This window comes from Hemicordylus capensis, chromosome 1 (genome assembly GCF_027244095.1).
Source record: "Hemicordylus capensis ecotype Gifberg chromosome 1, rHemCap1.1.pri, whole genome shotgun sequence".
NCBI lineage: Eukaryota > Metazoa > Chordata > Lepidosauria > Squamata > Cordylidae > Hemicordylus > Hemicordylus capensis.
The window spans coordinates 366,056,988-366,080,459 of NC_069657.1; the positions used below are offsets into that span (position 1 = coordinate 366,056,988).

The 23,472-nt window shown below is 42.2% G+C and overlaps 1 protein-coding gene across 8 annotated transcripts in view; it reads left to right on the forward strand.

The window, feature by feature from the left end:
- The window catches only part of ARID1B (AT-rich interaction domain 1B), a 676,179-nt gene that overhangs the window by 141,934 nt on the left and 510,773 nt on the right, over nucleotides 1-23,472 (forward strand). For all 8 annotated transcript variants that reach the window (XM_053293734.1, XM_053293751.1, XM_053293741.1 and 5 more), the window contains exon 3: nucleotides 16,059-16,196. In XM_053293734.1, coding sequence (XP_053149709.1) covers nucleotides 16,059-16,196 — 138 coding nt within the window. The remainder of the gene's footprint in view (nucleotides 1-16,058; nucleotides 16,197-23,472) is intronic.

Here is a 23,472-nt window from a genome sequence, read left to right on the forward strand (position 1 = left end):
TATCCAAACCTCTCTTAAAGCCACCCAGGTTGCTGGCTGTCACCACATCTTGTGGCAGAGAATTCTACAAGTTGATTATGGGTTGTGTGAAAAAGTACTTCCGTTTTGTTGTTCCTAAATTTCCTGGCAAACAATTTCATGGAGTGACCCCTGGTTCTAGTGTTATGTGAGAGGGAGAAGAATCTCTCTCTCTCCACTTTCTTCACACTGTTCATGATTTAATAGACCTCTATCATGTCTCCCCGCAGTAATTTTTTCTCCTAAACTAAACAGCCCCAGGTGTTGTAGCCTTGCCCCATAAAAAAGGTGCTCTAGGCCTCTGATCATTTTGGTTGCCCTCTTCTGCACTTTCCCCACTTCTACAATGTCCTCCTTTAGATGTGGTGACCAGGATTGTACGCAGTACTCCAGGTGTGGCCTCACAATAGTTTTGTATTGTTATAATATTAGCAGTTTCATTTTCAGTCCCCTTCCTAATGATCCCTAGCATGGAATTAGCCTTTTTCACAGCTCTCCAATGTGCTTGGAGAGATCCTTTTGGAGCTCCTCACAATCTGTTTTGGATTTCACAACCCTAAATAATTTGGTGTCATCTGCCACATGAATGCTTACCTCAACTTCTTGATCATTTATGAATAAATTTAAAAGCACCGATCTGAGTACAGATCCCTGGGGAACCCCACTTCTTCCTTCCCTCCATTGTGAAAACTCTCCATTTATACCTATGCTTTGTTTCCTATCCTTCAACCATTTACCAATCCACACATGTACTTGTCCCCTTATCCCATGACTGCTAAGTCAGGAGTCTTTGATGAGGAACTTTCTCAAAAGCTTTTCAGAAGTTCAGGTATACTATGTCAACTGGATCACCTTTATCCACACACCAAGCTCCTGCTCCTGCTCCTGCTCCTGCTCCTCCTCCTCCTTTGTTGTTTACACAGTCAGACAGGTGTTATTGACTGGTTTGTTTTATCCAGACATCAAGTCCTTCCCAAGGACCTGGGATGGCTGAATTTTATTATCGATGTTGTTGCTGTTATTTGTCATGGCTCAGACTTCGAAATCAGAAGACTCAGAGCAGGAAGACTCACCTGCTAGTGAGCCACAGCAGAAAGATTTGGCAGAGAAACCAGACTCGGGACCTGAGGATTCTCAACAGCTGCCAGACTTGAATTCTGATGTGGAAGAGCCTGGGAATTCCACCTATAGTGAGACGAAATATCAAGAGGCAGGCTCAGAGGGACTCACGCAGGTGTAGGAGATAACAGGGAAGAAAGCCAAACTGCTGACTCAGGGAAGCCTGATTGGTTCCTGGTTCTGTTGAGCCATATATATTCAACAGTCTCTCATGGCTGAGTTGCTGTTTGCAACTTCGCTGGCAGCAGATACTGTGCTCTTGGAATTATATATTTTCCGTGTTCCAGTTTGTCTTGTCTGTACTTCCCTGTATTGTTCCCTTAATCCCTTGTTCTGTGTCCGCTTGTTTCATTGCTTGTTTTGTCTTTTCTTCCACTTATTACTCAGTTATTGTTAGAGGGGGGAACCTAGTTTCAGTTCAGGGGACTTAATTCATTTACCGTTTTCTTTGCGAGCCTTTTATTTTCCTTCATCTAGTTTTGTTGCTGCTTTCTGTTTACTCTCTCTACGGGGTTGTAAATCCTGTAGGGATAGCCAGGATAGCAGTTCACGGCATTATTATAGATATAGTCGCAGAATATAGGCTGTTGCCAGTAAAGTTGTGTTTTGTAATTGGCTGATGGTGATTTCTGTGGCCCCTATGGTGTTGAAGTGCTCTCCAAGTTGTTTTGGAATTGCACCTAGGGCGCCGATTACCACTGGGATTATTTTGGCCTTTTTCTGCCACAGCCTTTCAATTTGTAGATGTTTGTATTTTGTTATTTTTTCTGTTTCTTTTTCTTCTGTTCTGCTATCCCCTAGTATTGCTATGTTGATTATTTTAACTTGTTTTTCTTTCTTCTCGACTACAGTTACAGGTGAAACTCGAAAAATTAGAATATCGTGCAAAAGTCCATTAATTTCAGTAATGCAAATTGATATATGAGATAGACGCATTACATGCAAAGCGAGATAAGTCAAGCCTTAATTTGTTATAATTGTGATGATCATGGCGTACAGCTCATGAGAACCCCAAATCCACAATCCCAGAAAATTAGAATATTACATGAAACCAATAAAACAAGGATTGTAAACAGAACAATATCGGACCTCTGAAAAGTATAAGCATGCATATGTATTCAGTACTTGGTTTGGGCCCCTTTTGCAGCAATGACTGCCTGAATGCGGCGTGGCATGGATGCTATCAGCCTGTGGCACTGCTGAGGTGTTATGGAAGACCAGGATGCTTCAATAGCGGCCTTCAGCTCTTCTGCATTGTTTGGTCTCATGTCTCTCATCCTTCTCTTGGCAATGCCCCATAGATTCTCTATGGGGTTCAGGTCAGGCGAGTTTGCTGGCCAATCAAGCACAGTAATCCCATGGTCATTGAACCAGGTTTTGGTACTTTTGGCAGTGTGGGCAGGTGCCAAGTCCTGCTGGAAAATGAAGTCAGCATCCCCATACAGCTCGTCTGCGGAAGGAAGCATGAAGTGCTCCAAAATCTCCTGATAGACGGCTGCGTTGACCCTGGACTTAATGAAGCACAGTGGACCAACACCAGCAGATGACATGGCTCCCCAAATCAACACAGACTGTGGAAACTTCACACTGGACTTCAAGCATCTTGCATTGTGTGCCTCTCCATTCTTCCTCCAGACTCTGGGTCCTTGGTTTCCAAATGAGATGCAAAAGTTGCTCTCATCAGAAAAGAGGACTTTGGACCACTGAGCAACAGACCAGTTCTTTTTTTCTTGAGCCCAGGTAAGACGCTTCTGACGTTGTTGGTTGTTCAGGAGCGGCTTGACAAGAGGAATACGACATTGGAAGCCCATGTCCAGGATCCGTCTGTGTGTGGTGGCTCTTGATGCACTAACTCCAGCCTCAGTCCACTCCTTGTGAGTCCCAAACACTTTTGAATGGCCTTTTCCTGACAATCCTCTCCAGGCTGCGGTCATCCCTGCTGCTTGTGCACCTTTTTCTTCCACACTTTCCCCTTCCACATAACTTTCTATTAATGTGCTTTGATACAGCACTTTGGGAACATCCAACTTCTTTTGCAATTACCTTTTGAGGCTTTCCCTCCTTATGGAGGGTGTCAATGATGGTTTTCTGCACAACTGTCAAGTCAGCAGTCTTTCCCATGATTGTGATTCCTAATGAACCAGACTGAGAGACCATTTAAAGTCTCAGGAACCCTTTGCAGGTGTTATGGATTGATTAGCTGATTGGAGTGGGACACCTGGAGCCTAGACTGTTGAACCTTTTCACAATATTCTAATTTTCTGGGATTGTGGATTTGGGGTTCTCATGAGCTGTACGCCATGATCATCACAATTATAACAAATTAAGGCTTGACTTATCTCGCATTGCATGTAATGCCTCTATCTCATATATCAATTTCATCTTTTAATTTGCATTACTGAAATTAATGAACTTTTGCACGATATTCTAATTTTTCGAGTTTCACCTGTATATCTGGTGTATTGTGTGGCAGATGTTTGTCTGTTTGTAGTCGGAAGTTCCATAATATTTTTACATCTTCATTTTCTTCAACTTTTTCAATTTTATGGTCCCACCAATCTTTGGCTACAGGTAGCTCGTATTTTCTGCAGATGTTCCAGTGTATCATCCCTGCTACCTTGTCATGCCTTTGTTTGTAGTCAGTCTGTGCGATCTTTTTACAACAGCTGATTAGGTAGTCCACTGTTTCATCTGCTTCTTTACAAAGGCGGCACTTGCTCTTTGTTGTGGATTTTTCTACTTTTGCTCTTCTTGCGTTTGTTCTTAGTGCTTGTTCTTGTGCAGCCAATATTAAACCCTCTGTTTCTTTCTTCAAGTTGCCATTCTTAAGCCATTGCCAGGTCTTGGTGATGTCTGATTATCCACTTATATTGTGCAAATATTGACCATGCATTGATTTATTTTTCCATTTTTCTGCTCGGTTCTTGACTTGTTCTTTCTTGTAGGCCTGCTTTGTTTCATTGGTGTTGAATAGTTTCTCGTTCTTGACCATTTGAAGTGCATCTTCTTCACTGTCCTTGATATATTCTTCAAGGCCTCTTTTCTCCTCCTCTACTGTTTGATGGACTTGCAGCATTCCTCTTCCACCTGAGCTGCGAGGGCGGTATAGCCTATCTACATCACTGCGGGGGTGCAGAGCATGATTGATGGTCATTATTTTCCTGGTCTTACGATCTAGCGTCTCTAGCTCTGCCTGGGTCCAGTCTATTATTCCTGCAGTGTGTCTGATAATAGGTATAGCCCAGGTGTTTATGGGTTGTATGGTGTTCCTGCCAATGAGTTTGGACTTTAGGATTTTTCTAACAACAACAATCAATAATAAAATCACCGTCATCCAATTACAAAAAGCAACTTTACTGGGAGCAGCCTATATTCTGTGATGATATCTATAACAGCAACAACATTGACAATAAAATTCAGCTATTCGAGGTCCTTGGGAAGGACTCGATGTCTGGATAAAACAAACCAGTCAATAATACCTGTCTGACTGTGTTAATAATAATAATAATCCAAAGACCAAAATTACCCCAGTGGTAATTGGCTCCCTAGGTGCAATTCTAAAACAACTTGAAGAGCACCTCAACATCATAGGGGCCACAGAAATCACCATCAGCCACTTACAAAAATCAACTTTACTGGGAACAGCCTATATCCTGCGATGATATCTATAATAACAGCAACAACATTGATAATAAAATTCAGCCATCCCAGGTCCTTGGGAAGGACTCAATGTCTGGATAAAACAAACCTGTCAATAACACCTGTCTGACTGTGTAAATAAAGAATAAATAATATATACCACCCAAAACGCAAGTCTCTGGGTGGTTTACAACAAAACAATAAAAACAACAGATAAAAAGATTAAAACATTACAACAATTAAAATTTAAAAATTTAAAAATATTAAAAATACAGTTAAAACAATATCTAATGAAAAGCCTGGGTGAACAAATGCGTCTTGACTGCCTTTTTAAAGGTTGTAAGAGATGGGGTGGGTCTTATTTCAGCAGGAAGTGTGTTCCAAAGCCTCGGGGCAGCAATGGAGAAGGCCTGTCCCTGAGTAGCCACCAGACGAGCTGGTGGCAACTGCAGATTAACCTCTCCAGATGATCTCAATGGGCGGTGTGATTAATAGCAAAGAAGGCTTTCTCTTAAATACCCAGGGCCCAAGCTGTTTAGGACCTTATAGGTTATAACCAAGACCTGGTATTTTGCCTGGAAACGTATTGGCAACCAGTATATACCTTTTAATATAGGAATGATATGGTCTCTCCGAGATGACCCAGAGACCAAACTGGCTGCTGAATTCTGGACCAACTACAGTTACCGGATTATGTACAAAGGCAACCCGACATAGAGTACATTGCAGTAATCAAGTTGTCCACATTATCTAGTTCAGGGGTTCCCAACCTGCGGTACTGCAGATGTTGCTGAACTCCCATAATCCCCAGCTACAGTTTTCCATGGCTGGGTTTGATGGCAGTTGTAGTTCAACAACATCTGGGAATACTACAGGTTGGTAACTCCTGACCTAGGTGATGGTTTATCACAAGCCATGAATAGGCATGTTGAAGAGATTTCAACAGTGACATTTCTCCAGGGCTATACTATTTTAAATAGTATAGAAATAGCTATACTAAAACTAATGCTTGTATTTTTAGCCATGCTCTTTCAAGGGAAGGCTGCCTCACCTTTTCATACAACAAAACCAGCCTACAGACAGGATCACTTATCAATCTGGTTGGGAAGTGAAAACTTACAAGGTCAGATGTGACTTTTTTCATTGTAAAGATTCAAACATACAAACGTAAGAATAATAGTTTTATTTTCAATCCCTTACCTAATAATCTTTAACATGGAATTTCCCTTTTCACTTTTGTCACACATAGAATTTATATTTTCATTTAACTATGCACCATGACCCCAAGATATCTCTACTGGAATGTCACAGTTCAGAGCTGTCAGTGTATATGTGAAGCTGTGGTTTTGTTTGTGCATGCATGCATGCTCCACGGTATACTTATATACATTGAATCTCATTTGCCATGTTGCCAACAAAGTTTGGAGAGATCCTTTTGGAGCTCTTCACAATCTGCTTGTGGTTTCACTGTTCTGAATAATTTAGTATCATCAACAAACTTTTGTGTCTCATCAGCTTTAGATCATTTAGGAGTGAGTTAAGTTAAACAGCACCAGTCCTAAGGCTGGTGCATTGAGGGACTCAACTACTTATTAGTCTCTATTGTGAAAACCATAAATTTATTCCTACCAATTCATAAGAGGACCTTTGTTGAGGAGCTTTATTTATCCTTTAAAAAAATTATTTATTTATTTATTTACCGCCCAAAACTTGCATCTCTTGACGATTTTCTTCTTTGTCAGAAGCCCAAGCCCAGGGGTCTTTCCCACCATCCACTCCCTCTGCATCCCCTTTGTTCCATTGTGGGTAGTATCTCCTTATTCTTCTTCAGTAATCTTTTCACACTCTTATTGACTAATAGTTGAACCACCTCCTGCCTTCTTCCTTGCTTCTGAAGTATTCCGTTGGATACCACCACCCCTTTTTAAGGAAACACTGTTTTGGCCTCCGTGTTTTTTTAATAACTGCTCTCACTCTATGCATTTACCATGACACCTGCACATTGCTCATGCTAATAATTGTAGTACATGCACTAAATTGGTTAAAATAAAAATACAAATCCTATCCATAATCAAAAAGCAGTGAGAAAACTTCAGAGAGGTTCTTGTTACTGTATGTGACTTGACAAATGTGGTCAGAACCTGTTATTGAAGCTATGAATACACTTATGTGAAAATAATCATTCCAATAAATTTTAGATATTTATGAACACAGAACAAGCTGATCCTCTACCTTGTCCTTTCACTTCAGTTGTGCCTATGAAGATCACTTTGGAAGTCGACTTCCATCAATATATTACCCACAGAAAATATCTTTTTCATGGTCAGAATGAAGGATTATGGGCTACATTATTATGTTTAATGGGATGTTCCTGTTTCTCTCTGTTTTCCAGACTTGATGGTTCTTCTCTCCCCCCCCCCCCCACCCCGCACTTCTCTTAGCAGGTACAGGAAATGTAATAAGTGATTGTCAAATTCCCCCTTCCTCAAATAGTACTGCTTGTATTTGGAGAAATCAGAGGGCAGCGTCGAGACTAATTACTCATGGCTAAGCAACATTGAAATCAATTATTAGTCATGACTTAGGTCCTATTAATTTTAATGTGACTTAAGTCATGACTAACTTAGTCTGGATGCTGCCCAGAAAGAATAATGCACTAAATAATTCTTCTGTGCTGCCAAAAAAACTGACTCCCATCTAATAATTCACAGAATATTAAAACTTTTAAAATACGTTTACAGCATGTCTTATGCATGTCTGCTCAATAGTAAGTTTCTCCAATCTCAGTGGGACATTCCCAGTTTTCTTACATATTGTAGCATTATCTCCTATGTTGCAGAGGCTGGAAAAAGAGATAGGAATATAAGGTGGTGGGGAAAAGAATATGATAGTCTGCATGAACAGTAACTAATAGGCTCCAAACACTATTTATTCTATAGAGAATATAATAAGGTAATTTGTTTGCCATTTAATATGCATTTACCTGTAAGTATTGCAGTGTAATCCCTGTCCTCTTGGTAAGAGAATGAATTTACATGTTGTTGCTTATTTAAATTGTATGCAAGATACCTTCTACATCTTACAAGACTAAATGAATGGCATGGTGCTTATAATGGAGAGTGTAGAATATATAAGACAACATAACAGAGCTTCAGAACAAAAAAACCCCCAATGACTGAACGTGTGTGAAGGGAAGGTAATATTTAATAAAGAGCCTGTGTTCTCTTCTGCTCATGCTTGATTCCAGAATGCATTTGCTTTGTTTTGTGAAGCAAGAGAAAAAGATCATAACAAGAGCTTGTACCATACAGATATTATAGTAGTGGCAAAATACCATTAAATACATTATTTTGCGTGTGAAGGGGATAAGCTTGTATATTTTAATTCAGTCTTCATCCTCTGCCTGTGGGGCTATATAGCTCCACATTTATGTAATTATAGGGGCCATTAATAATATGCTTGCTGAAGGGGCTTTGTTATGATGGATATGTAGAATTTACTTTAGTGTTTTGGGGGAGTCATGAGCTCCAGAACTGGTGGGGAATGCACAGACTCTAAAGTGGGGTGGGGGAGGGGGAAGAAACCAACAACAGCAATAGTGAGGGAAAGATACTCAAATTGGTGGGGCATTAAATAGAGCAGGACCTTGTGGCACTCTTCTCAGTGTTGGCAGAAACTCTTGGATAGATTTTGCTATGATCTAGGTCAGTGTTTCTCAACCTTTTTGGAGTCAAGGACCGCTAAATTCTTCGTGCAGAGTTTCAAGGACCGCTACATTCTTCATGCACAGTTTCCCAGACCAGCAGTTAGTAAAGGGGCTTCAAATTTAAGTCTATCTAACAGACTTCTATACTGCCCCAAACTTGCATCTCTGGGCAGTTTACAGTTAAAATAATATAAGCATTAAAAACATTAAATTTTGAATCTTTGGCAAACATGGAATATTAGGGGTTCTCAACCTTGGGTCCCCAGATGTTGGTGGACTTAAACTCCCATAACCCCCAACCACGATGGCATTTGGCCATTATGGCTGGGGATTATGGGAGTTGAAGTCCACCAACAAGGTTGAGAACCCCTAAATCTAAAAGCCTGGGTGAACAAATATGTCTCCAGTATGTCTTCAGTATGTGCAGGGTGGGGGTGCTTGTGATTACTCATTGGAGAGGGGATGTTGGGACATTAGAAAAATTCAAAAGCTACATGGGGCCAACAATAACAACATACAAGCAAGCTTTTTAAGTCCCCAAAACTCTTCATCAGGCTGATGTCAAGCAAAGCAAAAAGGAGGTGAGAGGAGATCTGGGCAAGTTGTCAGTAGAGCCCAAAGTCTACAGTTTAACCCTCTCTTGATGGAGATGGAGTTTTAGCAGGAGTTGTCTAGTCTCAGGGTCGGATCCAGACCACGTTAGTCAGGACCACCCACTGAAATTAATTTAGTCATCTCTCATTTGTGTCAATGCTGCTTGGTCATGATCACCTGGCTTGATCTGGATCTTGCTCTTAGGTGTGCATTTTGTGAGGCGGACCTAATGAAACTCGTGCAGCTCCTCCAAAACTCCTTAAAAACAGTTACGTGGTAGATGCTGGGAATGGTGTGTTTTGTTTTTGTTTTAAATGGTGAAAGAAAATGTGAAGAAGAGCGGTGGGGACCTGGTGTTAAAGGGAAGGGGGTGATTCTGAGATGGCAGGGGGTATGGGGCATTGTAGTGGTGGATGCCTTGTCTTCCTCACTGGGGAGATGAGGCACTGTTCAGGGTGGGCAAGGCAATAGTGCACTGGACCGCGCTCGCAAGGTCGCCTGGGTCCAAGAGCTGCCACCGCCGTGCTTGCACACCAGAGTGTAGCAGCTGTTTCCCCATCCTCTCTCACAACACACGCTTCTGTGCCCCCCTCCCAACTCCCCTGCGTGTGCCAATCACACCAGCCTGCCTTTTGGGGCCACTCAGCTCACGTGGTCCCACATGCTGCCCATGCGTCGCTGCGAGGCGAGCCAAGGCAGCCCTCCTCCCTCCCTCCACTGCTTAGCCCTCACTGTGGCATGATCCCGGCCAGAGGTTGTCCCCCCCCCCGCCCGGCGAGGTCATAAAGGGGACCACTGTGGACCACCATCTTCCACTGGTGGTGCAGACCAGGGGGTTATAGGGGCCAAGGGACCACAATGCCCCACCAATGCAAGAGGGAAACGGCGTTCCCTCTCAAGGTACCTTGGCCGCAACAGGCAGCTGGTTTTAAATCAATTGGGATCGGACATGAACCACGCTGGGCATCAAATCTCCAGGATCACTTCATTCCAGTGCCATTCAACCAATGACCCTGTTGCATGAACGCACAAAATGGTTAATTTGCCTCTTCCCCACACCACGCCACCTTCCTCCGCCGCTTAGCCCTCCTTGGTACGCATGCTTGCTCCCCCTCCCCCGAGGAAGGTCCACCTGGACTCCCTTTCTGCAAAGCCCGAGCCAAGGCGGCCCTCCTTCCAGAGGTTCCACACCCGGCGAGGTCACAAAGGGAACCACTGTCTTCCACCGGCGGTGCAGACCAGGGGGTTACAGGGGGCAGAGGGACCACAACACCCCACCGATGCAAGAGGGAAACAGCGTTCCCTCTCAAGGTGCCTCGGCTGCAACAGGCAGCTAGGTTTCAATCAATCAACCTTTGGCTGCAAACAATGAGCATGCAAGAACCAGCAGCCCTTCAAGTGGCGCCCACTGCCATGCCTTTTCCTCCATGCCCCCACGCTGCATACAGTTTGAAGCTGTAAAGATAGGGAATAAGATAGCTGTAGGAAGGTCTCAGCAGCGCGTGGAGGCAAATTGCAAGCAGGGTGCCGCGCCTCCATGATGCTCCTCCTCTTCCTCTTGAGGAAGTGAGTGCCTTGATTGCAGTTGTGGTTTTTTGGGGGGGGCGTTGACTCCCAGTCAGGGACCGGCACTCAACCCTTCGGGGACCGGCAGCGGTCCAGGGATCGGTGGTTGAGAAACTGTGATCTAGGTCACCGTTTCCCAATTGGTGTGCCACAGCACACTAATGTGCTGAGAGACACTGGCCAGTGTGCCATGCTGCCTCACTCCAAGTCAGTTGCAGAGCATTTAAACTACCCAAGTTTGGCGCTTACTAACCCCCAAGGCTAATTGTGTCCAGGAAGAAGACGAAAACAAATATCATGTTGTGCCTTTGCTGCTTCCTCCACCAAAATGTATGTGGAGGGGCAGTGTGCCCCCCTTTTGATGTAAGTGCCGTGGGATTAAGAAGTTTGGGAAATGCTGACCTAGGTAAAACTTAGTATACGAGTTGCAATAGTTGTGATTACAAACATATCACTGCACTCAAACTTTTATACTGAGCTCTTCAGAAGGATGCCAGAGTTGTAGTAGTTGGGGTAAAGTATCTGAATTGCTTGTACAAATAGGCAAGAAGTGCATAAACATTTTGCAAAATCAACACCATTCTTGAGAACAAGAGGGAGAAGGAGAGACACAGAAGTGGTGCTTGTAATTTTCTGTAATATATATGAAAATGCATAGAGGGCTATTTAGGGTCACTGCCAGTGGCTTCAGCCCCCCAGAAGCCTGCAAGAGAGGAAGAGCAACATCAGCTTTTCAGGCAGACTCCAGGGTGACGGACTGGGTGCCCTCCTGCCTGCTTCTCTCCCCTGCCCCGGACTGTAGCCTCCCAGAAGCCTGCAGGAGAGGAAGAGGAACTTCTGCCCCCACTGTTTGTTGTCTGCTCCCGAGGACTGGCTGCTGAGTTGTGGGGAGTCTTTGCAGGACTGGGGCCCAGGGGGGTGATTAGGCAGATTCCCTGAACTCCATCTAATCAGAGTATCTTTCTCTGGGATATTTAGGGTTGCTGCCAGTGGCGGCGGGCCCTCCACTGGCTGGGTTGCCACCGAAGGGGCAACACCAAAGGGGGTTGCCTCTTTGGGGAGCCACTTTGGGGGATAGCGAGGGCGAGAGCCAGGCTTCATGGCCCAAGAATTCACACGTGGGTGGGCATTTAATAGTTTGGCTTCTATTTTAATTATTTCCTGAGTGAGATTGGTTTACAATGTGTCTGGGTTTATATGGAGATGGGGAGACAGGGGGTGTATCTTTAGATTATGGGGCAGTTCTTCTGGTGGTGGTGGTAAATTGAAGAAGTAACGTTGGCAAGTCAGCGGGCTGTTACAGGGGAAGGGAAATCAGAAATCTAATGGCTGTTTCCAGCTGTCCTGATAGCTATTTGGCCTTGGGGAGCAGTGCCAACTACCCACAAAGCCTCACGTTACTCCTTTGTAATGCCAGGTCAGTCCAGAACAAGTCAGAAATCATCCATGATTTGATTCTGGATAAAGGGGCCAACCTGGTATGTATTACCGAAACTTGGTTGTGGGAGGCTGGTGGCCCAGTCTAGTCCCAGCTTCTCCCTCTAGGGTACTCTGTTGAGGAGCAGATGAGAGGATGTGGGCAGGGAGATGGTGTGGCTGAAGTCTATAAGAATAAAATCTCCCTTACCAGGATCCCTGTTGAAATGTCTGACCATATTGAATGTGTGTACTTAAGTTTGGGGACCAGGGATAGACTGGGACTTCTGTTGGTGTACCAGTCACCCCTCTGCCCAACAGAGTCCCTAACTAAGCTCATGGACTTGGTCCTGGGTTTGGCATTGGAGTCCTAAGCATCCTCTCCTACTTGCTTCAGAACAGACCCCTTGGTGTATGGAAGCACTGCGGGGGATGAAGTGGCAAGATAGTTGCTTGGAGCACAAGTGGAGAAAGACCTGACTCAAATCCGACAGATTACAACATAGAGCGCGTTTGCAGATCTATACTCAGGCAATACGTGTGGCAAAGAAGAAATTCTGTTCTGCACATATTGTGTCCACAAGCCCATGTCTGACAGAGTTGTCCAGGGTTGTGAGAAGCTAGTGTATTCCCTTCCTGCCCTGAATCAGAATTTGGAACCCTCAGTTACTCATGGTGACATTTTTAATGAGTTTTTAATGGACAAAATCTCTCGTATTTGGGCTGACGTAGACACATATCCCATAATTACTGCAGTGTCTGATGCGGAGGTGTCTAGTGACTCCTCTTGTGTGGTTAGGCTGGATCAGTTCCGGTTTGTGATTCCTGAGGATGTGGACAAGGTGCTTGGAATGGTGCGGCCTATCACCTGTTCTCTTGATCTTCGCCCAACATGGCTTATGCTATCTGGCAGGGGGGTTGTTGTAGAGGGCCTGGTGTGTGTGTGTGTGTGTGTGTGTGTGTGTGCGTGTGCCATCGAGTCAGTGTCAACTCTGGGCAACCATAGAGCCCTGTAGTTGTCTTTGGTAGAATACTGGAGGGATTTACCATTGCCTCCTCCTGTTCAGTATGAGATGATGCCTTTCAGCATCTTCCTATATCGCTGCAGCCCGATATAGGTGTTTCCCGTAGTTTGGTAAACATACCAGCGGGAATTCACAATGGTGTTTTAATGTAAACCGCCCTGAGCCTTTTGGAATGAATAAATAAATAAATAAATAAATCTTCAGCCTGCCTTGGTTGGGCAAGGTGATTAAGAGAGTGGTGGCCTCCCAGCTCCAGGTAGTCTTGGAGGAAACTGATTATCTAGATCCATTTCAAACTGGCTTTTGGGTGGGCTGTTGGGTGGAGACTGCCTTGGTTGCCCTGACGGATGATCTCCAGTTGGGAATTGACAGAGTTAGTGTGACTCTGTTAGTCCTTTTGGATCTCTCGGCAGCTTTCAATACTACCAACCATAGTATCCTTCTGGAGTGTCTGAGGGGGTTGGGAGTGGGAGGCACTGCTTTGCAGTGGTTCTGCTCCTACCTCTCGGGCAGGTTCCAGATGGTGTTCCTTGGAGACTGTTCTTCAAAATCTGAAATTTCTTATGGTATCCCTCAGGCTCCATATTGTCTCCAATTTTGTTTAACATCAACATGAAATCGCTGGGAGAGAGAGATCATCAGGGGATTTGGTTTAGGGTGTTATCTGTATGCTGATGACACCCAAATCTATTTCTCCATGTCAACATCATTGGGAGAAGGCATAACCATCCTAAATGCCTGCCTGGAGACTGTAATGGACTGAATGAGCTGCCCGCTTGACGAGGACATCTGAGGGGGCCCTGCTCCGGGTGCCGACAATGAGAGAGGCCCGGCTGTTGTGCACTCGGGACAGGGCCTTCTCTGTTGCTGCCCCCAGACTCTGGAATGCTCTCCCAGTGGCCATTCGTTCCTCGGATTCCATCACGGCTTTTAGAAAGCTTGTAAAGACTTGGCTTTTTACCCAGGCTTTTACATAATTTTATTTGTTGTATTGTTTTATGCCTGTTTTTATATGTGTTTATACTTTTAGCATGATGTTTTTATTGTGTTTTTATTGTATGTTTTTAACTTTTGTAAACTGCCTTGGGGCTATCTTTTAACGAAAGGCGGTATAAAAATGCAAAAATAAATAAATAAATAGATAGATAACACTGACGCTTAATCCAGATAAGATGGAGGTGCTTATTGTGTGAGGGCGGAACTCGGAAGATGATTTTGATCTGCCTGTTCTGGAAGGGGTCACACTTCCCCAGAAGGAACAGGTACGCTGTCTGGGGGTGCTTCTGGATCCCAACGTCTCTCTGGCGCCCCAAGTTGAGGCAGCAGCCAGAGGTGCCTTCTATCAGCTCCGGCTGATATGCCAACTGCATCTGTTTCTTGAAATGAATGACCTCAAAACAGTGGTACATCTGCTGGTAATCTCCAGACTTGACTGCAATGCGCTCTATGTGGAGGTGCCTTTGTATGCAGTCCAGAAACTGCAGTTGGTACAGAATGCGGCAGCCAAGTTGGTCTCTGGATCATCTTGGAGAGACCATATTACCCCTATGTAAGGTGCTGGTTATAACCTATAAAGTCCTAAATGGCTTGGGCCCTGGGTATTTAAGAGAACACCTTCTTCACCATCATTCCCACTGCCCATTAAGGTCAACTGGAGAGATTAGTCTAAATTGCCACCAGCTCATCTGATGGCTAGTCAGGGACAGGCCTTCTCCATTGCTGCCCCTAGGCTTTGGAATTTGTTTCCTGTCGAAATAAGAGCTTTCCCATGTCTGACAACTTTTAAAATGTCTATCAAGACACATCTGTTAACCCAGACTTTTTATTAGACTTACTGTTTTAATACTTTAAATTTCGTTTTAAGTTTTAAATTGTTTAAATTTTGTTTTAATTGTGTTTTAATTGTAAACTGCTCAGACATGCAAGTTTTGGACATTATAGAAATATAATAATCAAATCAGATCATATCGATAAATAGATAGAATACAATTTTGATTGATAGGTGTTTTATAAGAAATTAAGATTAGATTTATCATAAAACTGACTTTAAAAAAAAGTGGTAATCTTGCTTTTAAACCAAATAAAAATTTTGATTCTCAGGATCCTATTCTAGGTCTCATGTAATGCTTCACAGCGAGATCATAGCCCTATCTCCAGAGACCTGGAACATCATGGGATTTTAACTTGTGGGGAAATGAGAGAGAATTGTCCCTCTTGACATGCTGAGATTGAAACCAATAGTGTTAAATTTGTCTATGCTAGCCTTGGAAGATTGTTCTGGGACTGTTTTTGAAAAAGGTTATGATATACCAGACTCTTAGATGCTATGATATACCAGACTGGTATGATATACCGGACCCTTAGATGCTAATGTTTTTACATGCTGGACCAAAAACAAGTTGCTCCTGCAAAAAAGGGGGGAAATATCTGTTCAGTTCATGTGTGGAAAGAGCCACCAGTTCCTAAGATTAAAGCGGGGATATTGGTTCTGGAACATTCCAGTAGTGGAGAAATAAAGCAATATATTAAGATGAGAGACATGAAAATTCAAACCAATGCATTTTAAAGATGACTTTTTAAAAAAATGTTTGAAATGTTACACATTGTTTTGACACTGCTATAGAATAGGACTTGACAAATCCTGTGTCAGGGAATCAGGGCCCTTAGAAATTTAATTATGATGCCTAGACTAGGATATTAAGTGGTAGAGTTTTTAATAAAATCTATTTTTGACCCAGGCAGCCCTGTTTCTGTTCTAAGTATTTTACTTGCAAAGGGGATAAAGAGAAGCCCATTTATCCTCCCTGCATAATGTTTATCATTATGTCTGGTAATTTTGTCAAGCGTCCATTTGGGCTGGCTCCTAGATCCAAAGAAAATTTGTCAAGGCCTGTTATAAAGGATGTTCAAAAAGTGTTTCAGATGTTTGATGTTTCTCCTGAACTAATTTGTGCTTTGTCTTTTTTTCCAAATAGATGCCACCTCAGTATGGTCAGCAAGGTGTAAGTGGCTACTGCCAACAGCCATATTACAACCAGCAGCCACAACCTCAGCATCTGCCACCCCAGGCCCAGTATCTGTCACAGGCCCAGCAGAGGTACCAGACACAGCAGGTGAGCCCTGTTCATTTCCACTATGCACACACACCATATTGATGAATTTTCAAAATGTCACGTAAAAAGACATTACTATTTTTTTCAGTTCTTTCTAGTCAACTGTATTTTGACTTTACCACTGCATTTGCCACCTGTAATACCTTACATGAATACCACATTTCAGAAGCAAAATTCTGCTTCCTGGGCTTTCATATTTCTAAATTAAAAAATTGCCAATACAGTATATATTATGTGGTTATTTCCATCATACTGAAAACGATAGAAATAATTCTTTGATCTGTATTTATGTACACATAATATTATGGGGCACACTTAATGGGTGCTAAATTGTCAGGTGTTTTTTTTATTAAGAATATTTGGGGTTATAAAGCTGAGTTTGGAATGTTAAGGTGATGGAGAAGAAGTGCAGTGTAAGTGGATGTATGGTGCATTGTGCCACAGCAGCCGCTGGATTTGTGCACACCACCAGTTTGAGAGAGGGACTGGCGCACACTGTGGAATGGAGGTGGTATTTGGAATCCCCATCTCAGGCAAATGTCTTAGGAGAGTGCTAAGACGCTTAAACTTGGAATGTGGTGAGTCTCCAGGCAAAGTGTGTGTAGTTGTGGTACACTCACTGGAAATCCCTCTGTGTCCCTTGTTTGAATTTGGCGCCTAAATAGAATACTTGCAAGGCAGTCATAGTACATGTGAGGGATTGCTGTGGGACCTGGGAAAAGTGATGTTCTCTAAGGCAGAATGCAAGCCATTTACATGTATACAAGTTTAGCAAAATTACATATAGTACTGACATATATACATATGTATACTGGTGGGAAAAGAAGAAAAGGAAAAGAAGTAATGCACTTAATTTTGCATTGCGGGTTAGAAGTACTAAAAGGGGATTTTTCCAAATAGTTTTATTGTGTGTTTATATTGAATTATGCCATTCTGTCCAAGCACTTATTTTAATGATCTTAATATGACCACAGTAGCATCTATATGTTCAGCAAAAAGGGAAAAGCCTGAGTCTTATTTAAAAATAACTAAGTTTAGGAGAGGTGAAAGGGTGGCTCAATATTCTAGTACTTAAGGTATGCAGACAAGAAGTGTTCTGTATTGGAAATACCTTGTTAGTCCAGGTAAGTATGTTGGTAGACTAAGTTCCAAATATAGTCCCTGTAATAACCACAGCCTAAAGGACTGACTGGAAAAAGCAGCAATAAGAGCAGAAAAGTGGAACCAAAATGTATTCAGCATTCTTTTGCATTCTAGCAAAACTAAGCTGCTAAAGATCAGGTGCCAACAAAAGCTTTGTAAACTATTTTTGTGTCATTTAGCTGATGGGTAAACCAACAGGCACGGTTGTGGAAAAACATTTGATTTGGATAAAAATAGCATTAAAAACTAATAAAAAGTAAATCCAGTGTTGTCACTATTGCCATTCTGAGAATACTACAGTATTGTATTGTTCTGTGCTCCTGATTAATGTAAAGAAACAGCCCTAATATTATTTTGTTAAGTTGCATAGTAGTTCAAACACTTTTTTGTAGCCCAAAAGCTTGTAAGCTGTACTTTTATGTTCTCCTATAAACTGTGCCAGAGGATGTGGATGAAGGATGTTCAAATAATGGTTGAGAAGCTGTACTTGCAATGGAACATGGAACTCACTCTCTGGCAACTCTATGGCCTCCAGAGAATGTCCAGCAGCTTCTCTTATGTGATTAGGCTAGATCAGCTTCATTTTTTGACTCCCGAGGATGTGGGCAAGCTGCTTGGAATGGTGCGGCCTACCATCTCTCCTCTTGAGCCCTGTCTAACATGGCTTATTCTGTCTGGTAGAGGGGTTGTTGTAGAGGGCCTGGTAGGTTTTATAAATGCTTCTGTGACAAATGGCAGGATGTCTTCCTGTCTTAAGGAAGCAATCAGACCCCTTATGAAGAAGTCTTCAATAGATCCCTCGGAGTTAAGCAACTATAGGCCTGACCAACATTCCATGGCTGGGCAAGGTAATTAAGCTGGGAGACCATCACTCTCTCCAGACAGTCTTGGAGGAAGCTGGTTATTTAGACCCATTTCATACTGGTTTTCAGGCAGGCTATGAGGTGGAGATTGACTTGGATGATTTTCAGTTGGGAATTGACAGTGTGACTGTTGGTCCTTTTGGATCTCTTGGCAGCTTTTGATACTATTTATCATAGTCTCCTTCTGGATTGTCTCCAATGTTGTTTAACATATACATGAAACTACTGGAAGAGATCATCAGGAGATTTAGTGCAGGGTGTTGTATGTTCTGGTGACACCCAAATCTCTTTCTTCATGTCAGCATCAGGAAAAGGCATAGCCTCCCTAAATGCCTGCCTGGAGGCAGTGATGGGCTGGATGAGGGATAACAAATTGAGACTGAATCCCAATAAGACAGAGGTACTTATTGTGTGGGGTTGGAATTCAGGAGACAATTTTGATCTGCCTGTTCTGGACAGGGTCACACTTCCCCAGAAAGAACAGGTACGCCGTCTGGGAGTGCTTCTGGTTCCAACCTCTCCTTGGTGTCTCAGATTGAGTGGTAGCAAGAATGAATTGCTAAGCAGGGTCCTCCCTGGTTTTCATTTGAATGGAAGACAGCATGTGTCACCACTGTAAGGTATTCATCTTAGAGGATGGAGCCACTCTGGGAAGAGCACAATATGTTGTTAGCAGCCTAGAAAGTTCAGTAGGGAAGAGGTGCTGGCTATGGAGCCAGGGGCCAAGGGTTCAAATCCCTACTGGGTATGTTGGCAAAAAGTAACTTAAATATTAAGTAATAGCAGTTAGGCCTTTTTATGGAGGATATCTGGTCTTGTAGTAGTAAGCATTAATTGTCCCCTTTTGCTAAGCAGGTCTGTCTGGTTTGCATTTGCATGGGAAAGTGCTTGTGCGAGCACTGTAAGATATTCCTTTTAAGGGATGGGAATGCTCTGGGAAGAGCATCTGCACACTTGCATGCAGAAGGTTCCATGTTTCCTCCCTGGCATCTCCAAGATAGGGCTGAGAGAAACTCCTGCTTGGAACCTTGGAAAAGCCATTCTCAGTCTGTGTAGACAGAGCTGAACTAGATGGACCAATGGTCTGACTCCATATATGGCAGCTTCCTATGTTCCAGTGGCCAGAAGGGCTTTCTATCAGCTTCAGCTGTTATACCAGTTGTGTCTGTTTCAGAACACTAGTACATATCTTGGTAACCCCCAGACTTGACTACTGCAGTGTGCTCTATGTAGTCCAGAAACTGCAATTGGTACAGAACGTAGCAGCCAGATTGGTCTCCAGGTCATCTCGAAGAGACTACATTACTCCTATATTAAAAGAACTATAAATGTAAAGTGTGCCGTCAAGTCGATTTCAACTCCTCGTGCCCACAGAGCCCTGTGGTTTTCTTTGGTAGAATACAGGAGGGGTTTACCATTGCCTCCTCCTGCTCAGTATGAGATGATGCCTTTCAGCATCTTCCCATATCTCTGCTGCCCGATATAGGTATCAGTGGGGATTCAAACCGGCAACCTTCTGCTTGTTAGTCAAGCATTTCCCCACTGCGCCATTAGGTTGTTTAACATAAGAACTATACTGGCTACCAATATGTTTTGGGGCAAAATACAAGGAGCTGATTATAACCTAAAAAGCCCTCAACAGCTTAGGTCCAGGGTGTTTAAGAGAATGTCTTCTTCACTATGAGTCTCATTGCCCATTTAGATCATCTGGAGAGGTCTGTCTGCAGTTATCACCAGTTTGGTAGCTGCTCAGGGATGGGCCTTCTCTGTTGCCGCCCCAAGACTTTGGAATGCGCTCCCTGCTAAAATAAGAGCCTCCCCATCTCTGACAACCTTTTAAAAGTCTCTAAAGATGAATTTATTCACCCCAATTTTTAAACTAGAATTGTGATTTTAAGTTGTTTAATGTTTTAGTTTGTTTGTTGTAAACTGCACAGAAATGCAAATCTAGGGCAGTGTACAAATATAACAAATAAATGAATGCATATATAAAATGTGTTCTGGCCAGGGGCATCTCTAGGAATTTTTGTCTAGTAGATCTGTTAACCAACGGACTTGGCATCTGTGGCTCTTAGATGAGTTGACTTGAGATACGTGTCCAGTGCAAATGGACTGTTCATTGGATAATCTACATTGGTCGCAATGTTTTCTATAATATACTGAATATGAAACGTAATGTATCAAAAGTACCACATACAAACATATTGGATAAGCATATGATTCTGCTGAGCTCAGAATTATGTGCTCTGACTGGTGGCCGCAGATCTCCAAGGCATTAGGTCAACTGCCCAAGGTCCTGACAGCTTTCTGATTCATCATTTTACATTATAAGTGTGAATCTACACTTGTCTAATAAGTATGCATAGACTCTTCATTATGGTTAAACAAGCTCTCTATTCATTTTCTACTTGTAGGCTGCGTTGTGGCTAATGTGTTTGGGGCTAATGTTGGGGGTAATTCTGTTTGAATACTAGTTAACAGTGTTTGGGGCTGGAGAAAGGATCTGAAGTTAATAGAGTATGCCTGAGAAAGATATTGGTGAAATTTTAAAGACCAAGTAAAATCACCTAGAATACTCTTATGGAGCTGGGACTATATTGTAACCTAATATGCAAAAGTATGAAAGGGTAGGAAGTTAATTGCCTGAGGAGATTGAAGTTGTATAAATCCTTATTAAATAGTTTTATGCAGACATGGTGTAGGAGAATATTTAAAGGGCAAAAGAAGTATTTCAGGGGGAGGAGATCTGGTCTTGTGGTAGGAAGCATGAATTGTCCCCCTTGCTAAGCAGAGTGTGCCCTGGTTTGCATTTGAATGGGAGACTACATGTGAGCACTGTTAGATATTCCCCTTAGAGGATGGGACCACGGAAGAGCATCTGAGGTTCCAAGATCCCTCCCTGACATCTCCAGAATAGGGCTGAGAGAAACTCCTGTCTGTAACCTTGGAGAAGCTGCTGCCAGTTTGTATAGACAATCAGTACTGAGCTAGATGGACCAGTGGTCTGACTCGGTATAAGGAAGCTTCCTATGTTCCTGTGATAGTCATATCAGCATGGTTTGCTTTCTTGTGATGGTACAAAACAGTGTTAGTGCATTTGTATTCCTTTTAGGTGTTTACTGAATAAAAACCATTATGGGATTTTTTGTTACCATGGTTTATTATAGCTAACAGTTTCTTTGATTATGTAATGCTGTTTGACATGATCTGTTTTTATCCTCAGCTGCTGTTCTAGTTTGTATTTTTGTAAAATGTGGGCCTGCCGCACCAATTCCTCTTAGCATATGTTATTTTGTTAGATTAATTAGATGCATGCTTTATATAAATGTGTGCTCACATTTTATTGCGGATCTACATATTGTATTGAGAATGTAACTCTTACCTTCAACATAATTTATGTTATTTATATTTATTAGAAAGTGAAGCCTTTTGACAGTGAAAGATCACCCTGAGTTAGTGATGGGCTTGTTTTTAATTATGTGAAAATAATTGCAGTTTTTATAATTCATTGCATTTATGATTCTGGCAAGTTGGGAAATGTGAATTTTCTAGGAAGAAGAGAAATGAACTCTCTCTCCCCACCCCCTTGTACTATTTGAGTATATAAAATTAAGTGGATAGACTTTTGAGGGCATGGACACTTGAGTATGCCTCTTTAAGTAACTGAGTGGCTACCAGAGTTATTAGTTTTGTATGTACAAAAAGTAATTTAAATTTGTGTTTGTGGTTCATGTGAATTCAAGGGCGGGGGAAAGTAGTCTCATACAGTGGGTATTTTGAAGTTAAGTGTATATCTTGTCTACTTAATACAAATTATGAAACTTGTTCCTACATGTTTCTAATGTAATTTTAAATCCTAGCAATGATAAAATACTGTTAAGTACTTGTCTTCATTCTGAAAGATGCTGGAGTATGCTCAGTTTTGAGCTGAAATTGAGGTTATTATGCAAAGTGCCTGCTGATATTTTTAGCAACCATCTCTTTGCATGTCTATATATATATATGTATTACCTGTGTTTGTGAATATATATAACCTTACAGAGTGGGAACACAGTTTTGAGCTCTAGGATCTTAATGCAAAATTATAAGACCAGCAAATATAGGTCTGTACTGAAAAATGTATTCAAGGTAACACCATGTCATAGTGAAGAGTGTACTTGAAGTAATAATAATAAACAATCATATAATTAATGAACCCTAAATATGTAGCAACCAAAAAAGGCAAATTTAAGTTATTTTCACAGTCTCTTAAGTAGTTTTTGAGCTAATACTATCAAGTGTTTTTGAAATACATATTTTAACACATTGATAAGCTGCGGGACTTTCCAGAAATGGTAACTGAATTTTCTGTCTGCTGCACATACTTGAATTAGGTCAGACTTGTCAGAGAGTGCATTGGGTATGGCATGCCATATGCACAATGGCTTACAATATGAAACCATTATAAAAGTGCTTAAGCTACTGCTCTTTTGATGTTTTACATACAGGCAGGCAGCGCTAAGCAACAAGAGGCAGAGTTGTATTCAATATTTGGTATGCTTCAAGACAAACTTTTATGGCTTGAACTTTTCATGAAATTCATATTATGACCACACCATTTTTGCTCTCATGCATTCATGTTCACAACTTAAGCAAAAATTATTCTGTTACAACAATGTAGAAAACTGAAGCTTTCTATAACAAGTAGCTTCCAAATTTGAAGCACAGTACCTTTTTGCTTACATGACTACCATTTTTTTTAAAGCTTGTCTAGGACTCATCTTTCAGTCAGGAATGTATCAGGAATGGCAAAGTGAAAATTCTGCTGTCTACATTGCTAACTATATTTCCAAGTCCACTTAAGCAAATATTTCTTTTAAAAATGATAATGCTGTATATACAAGTAAATGTTAGGACAACCTGACCCATCTTTCTTTCTCTGTAAATGAGACGAACATCTTTTGGCAGTGAAGAAGTTCCTAATGACAATTTTCATCTTGCTAGGTTTTCCCCCCTGTAACAGACTTGAAAGTTTTGCTGCAGCTCTTTCTCTCCCCCCTCCCCCCTTACTTTGAAGGAAGGGACCTTTAAGGCAGAAGGAAATTCTAGAGAGTCATTTTGCAGTTGACAAGGATTTCCCTGTGCTTCTGACTTTTGGGAAATATAGCCAAGACTATGGAATAGCAACCTTATTTCCAGCCCTGGTTCTGAATGGCCTAGTGAAAGAAAGAGTCTGAGTAGATTTTCTTTTTAAATGTATAGCCCACTTTTTGCACATGCCTCAGACGATG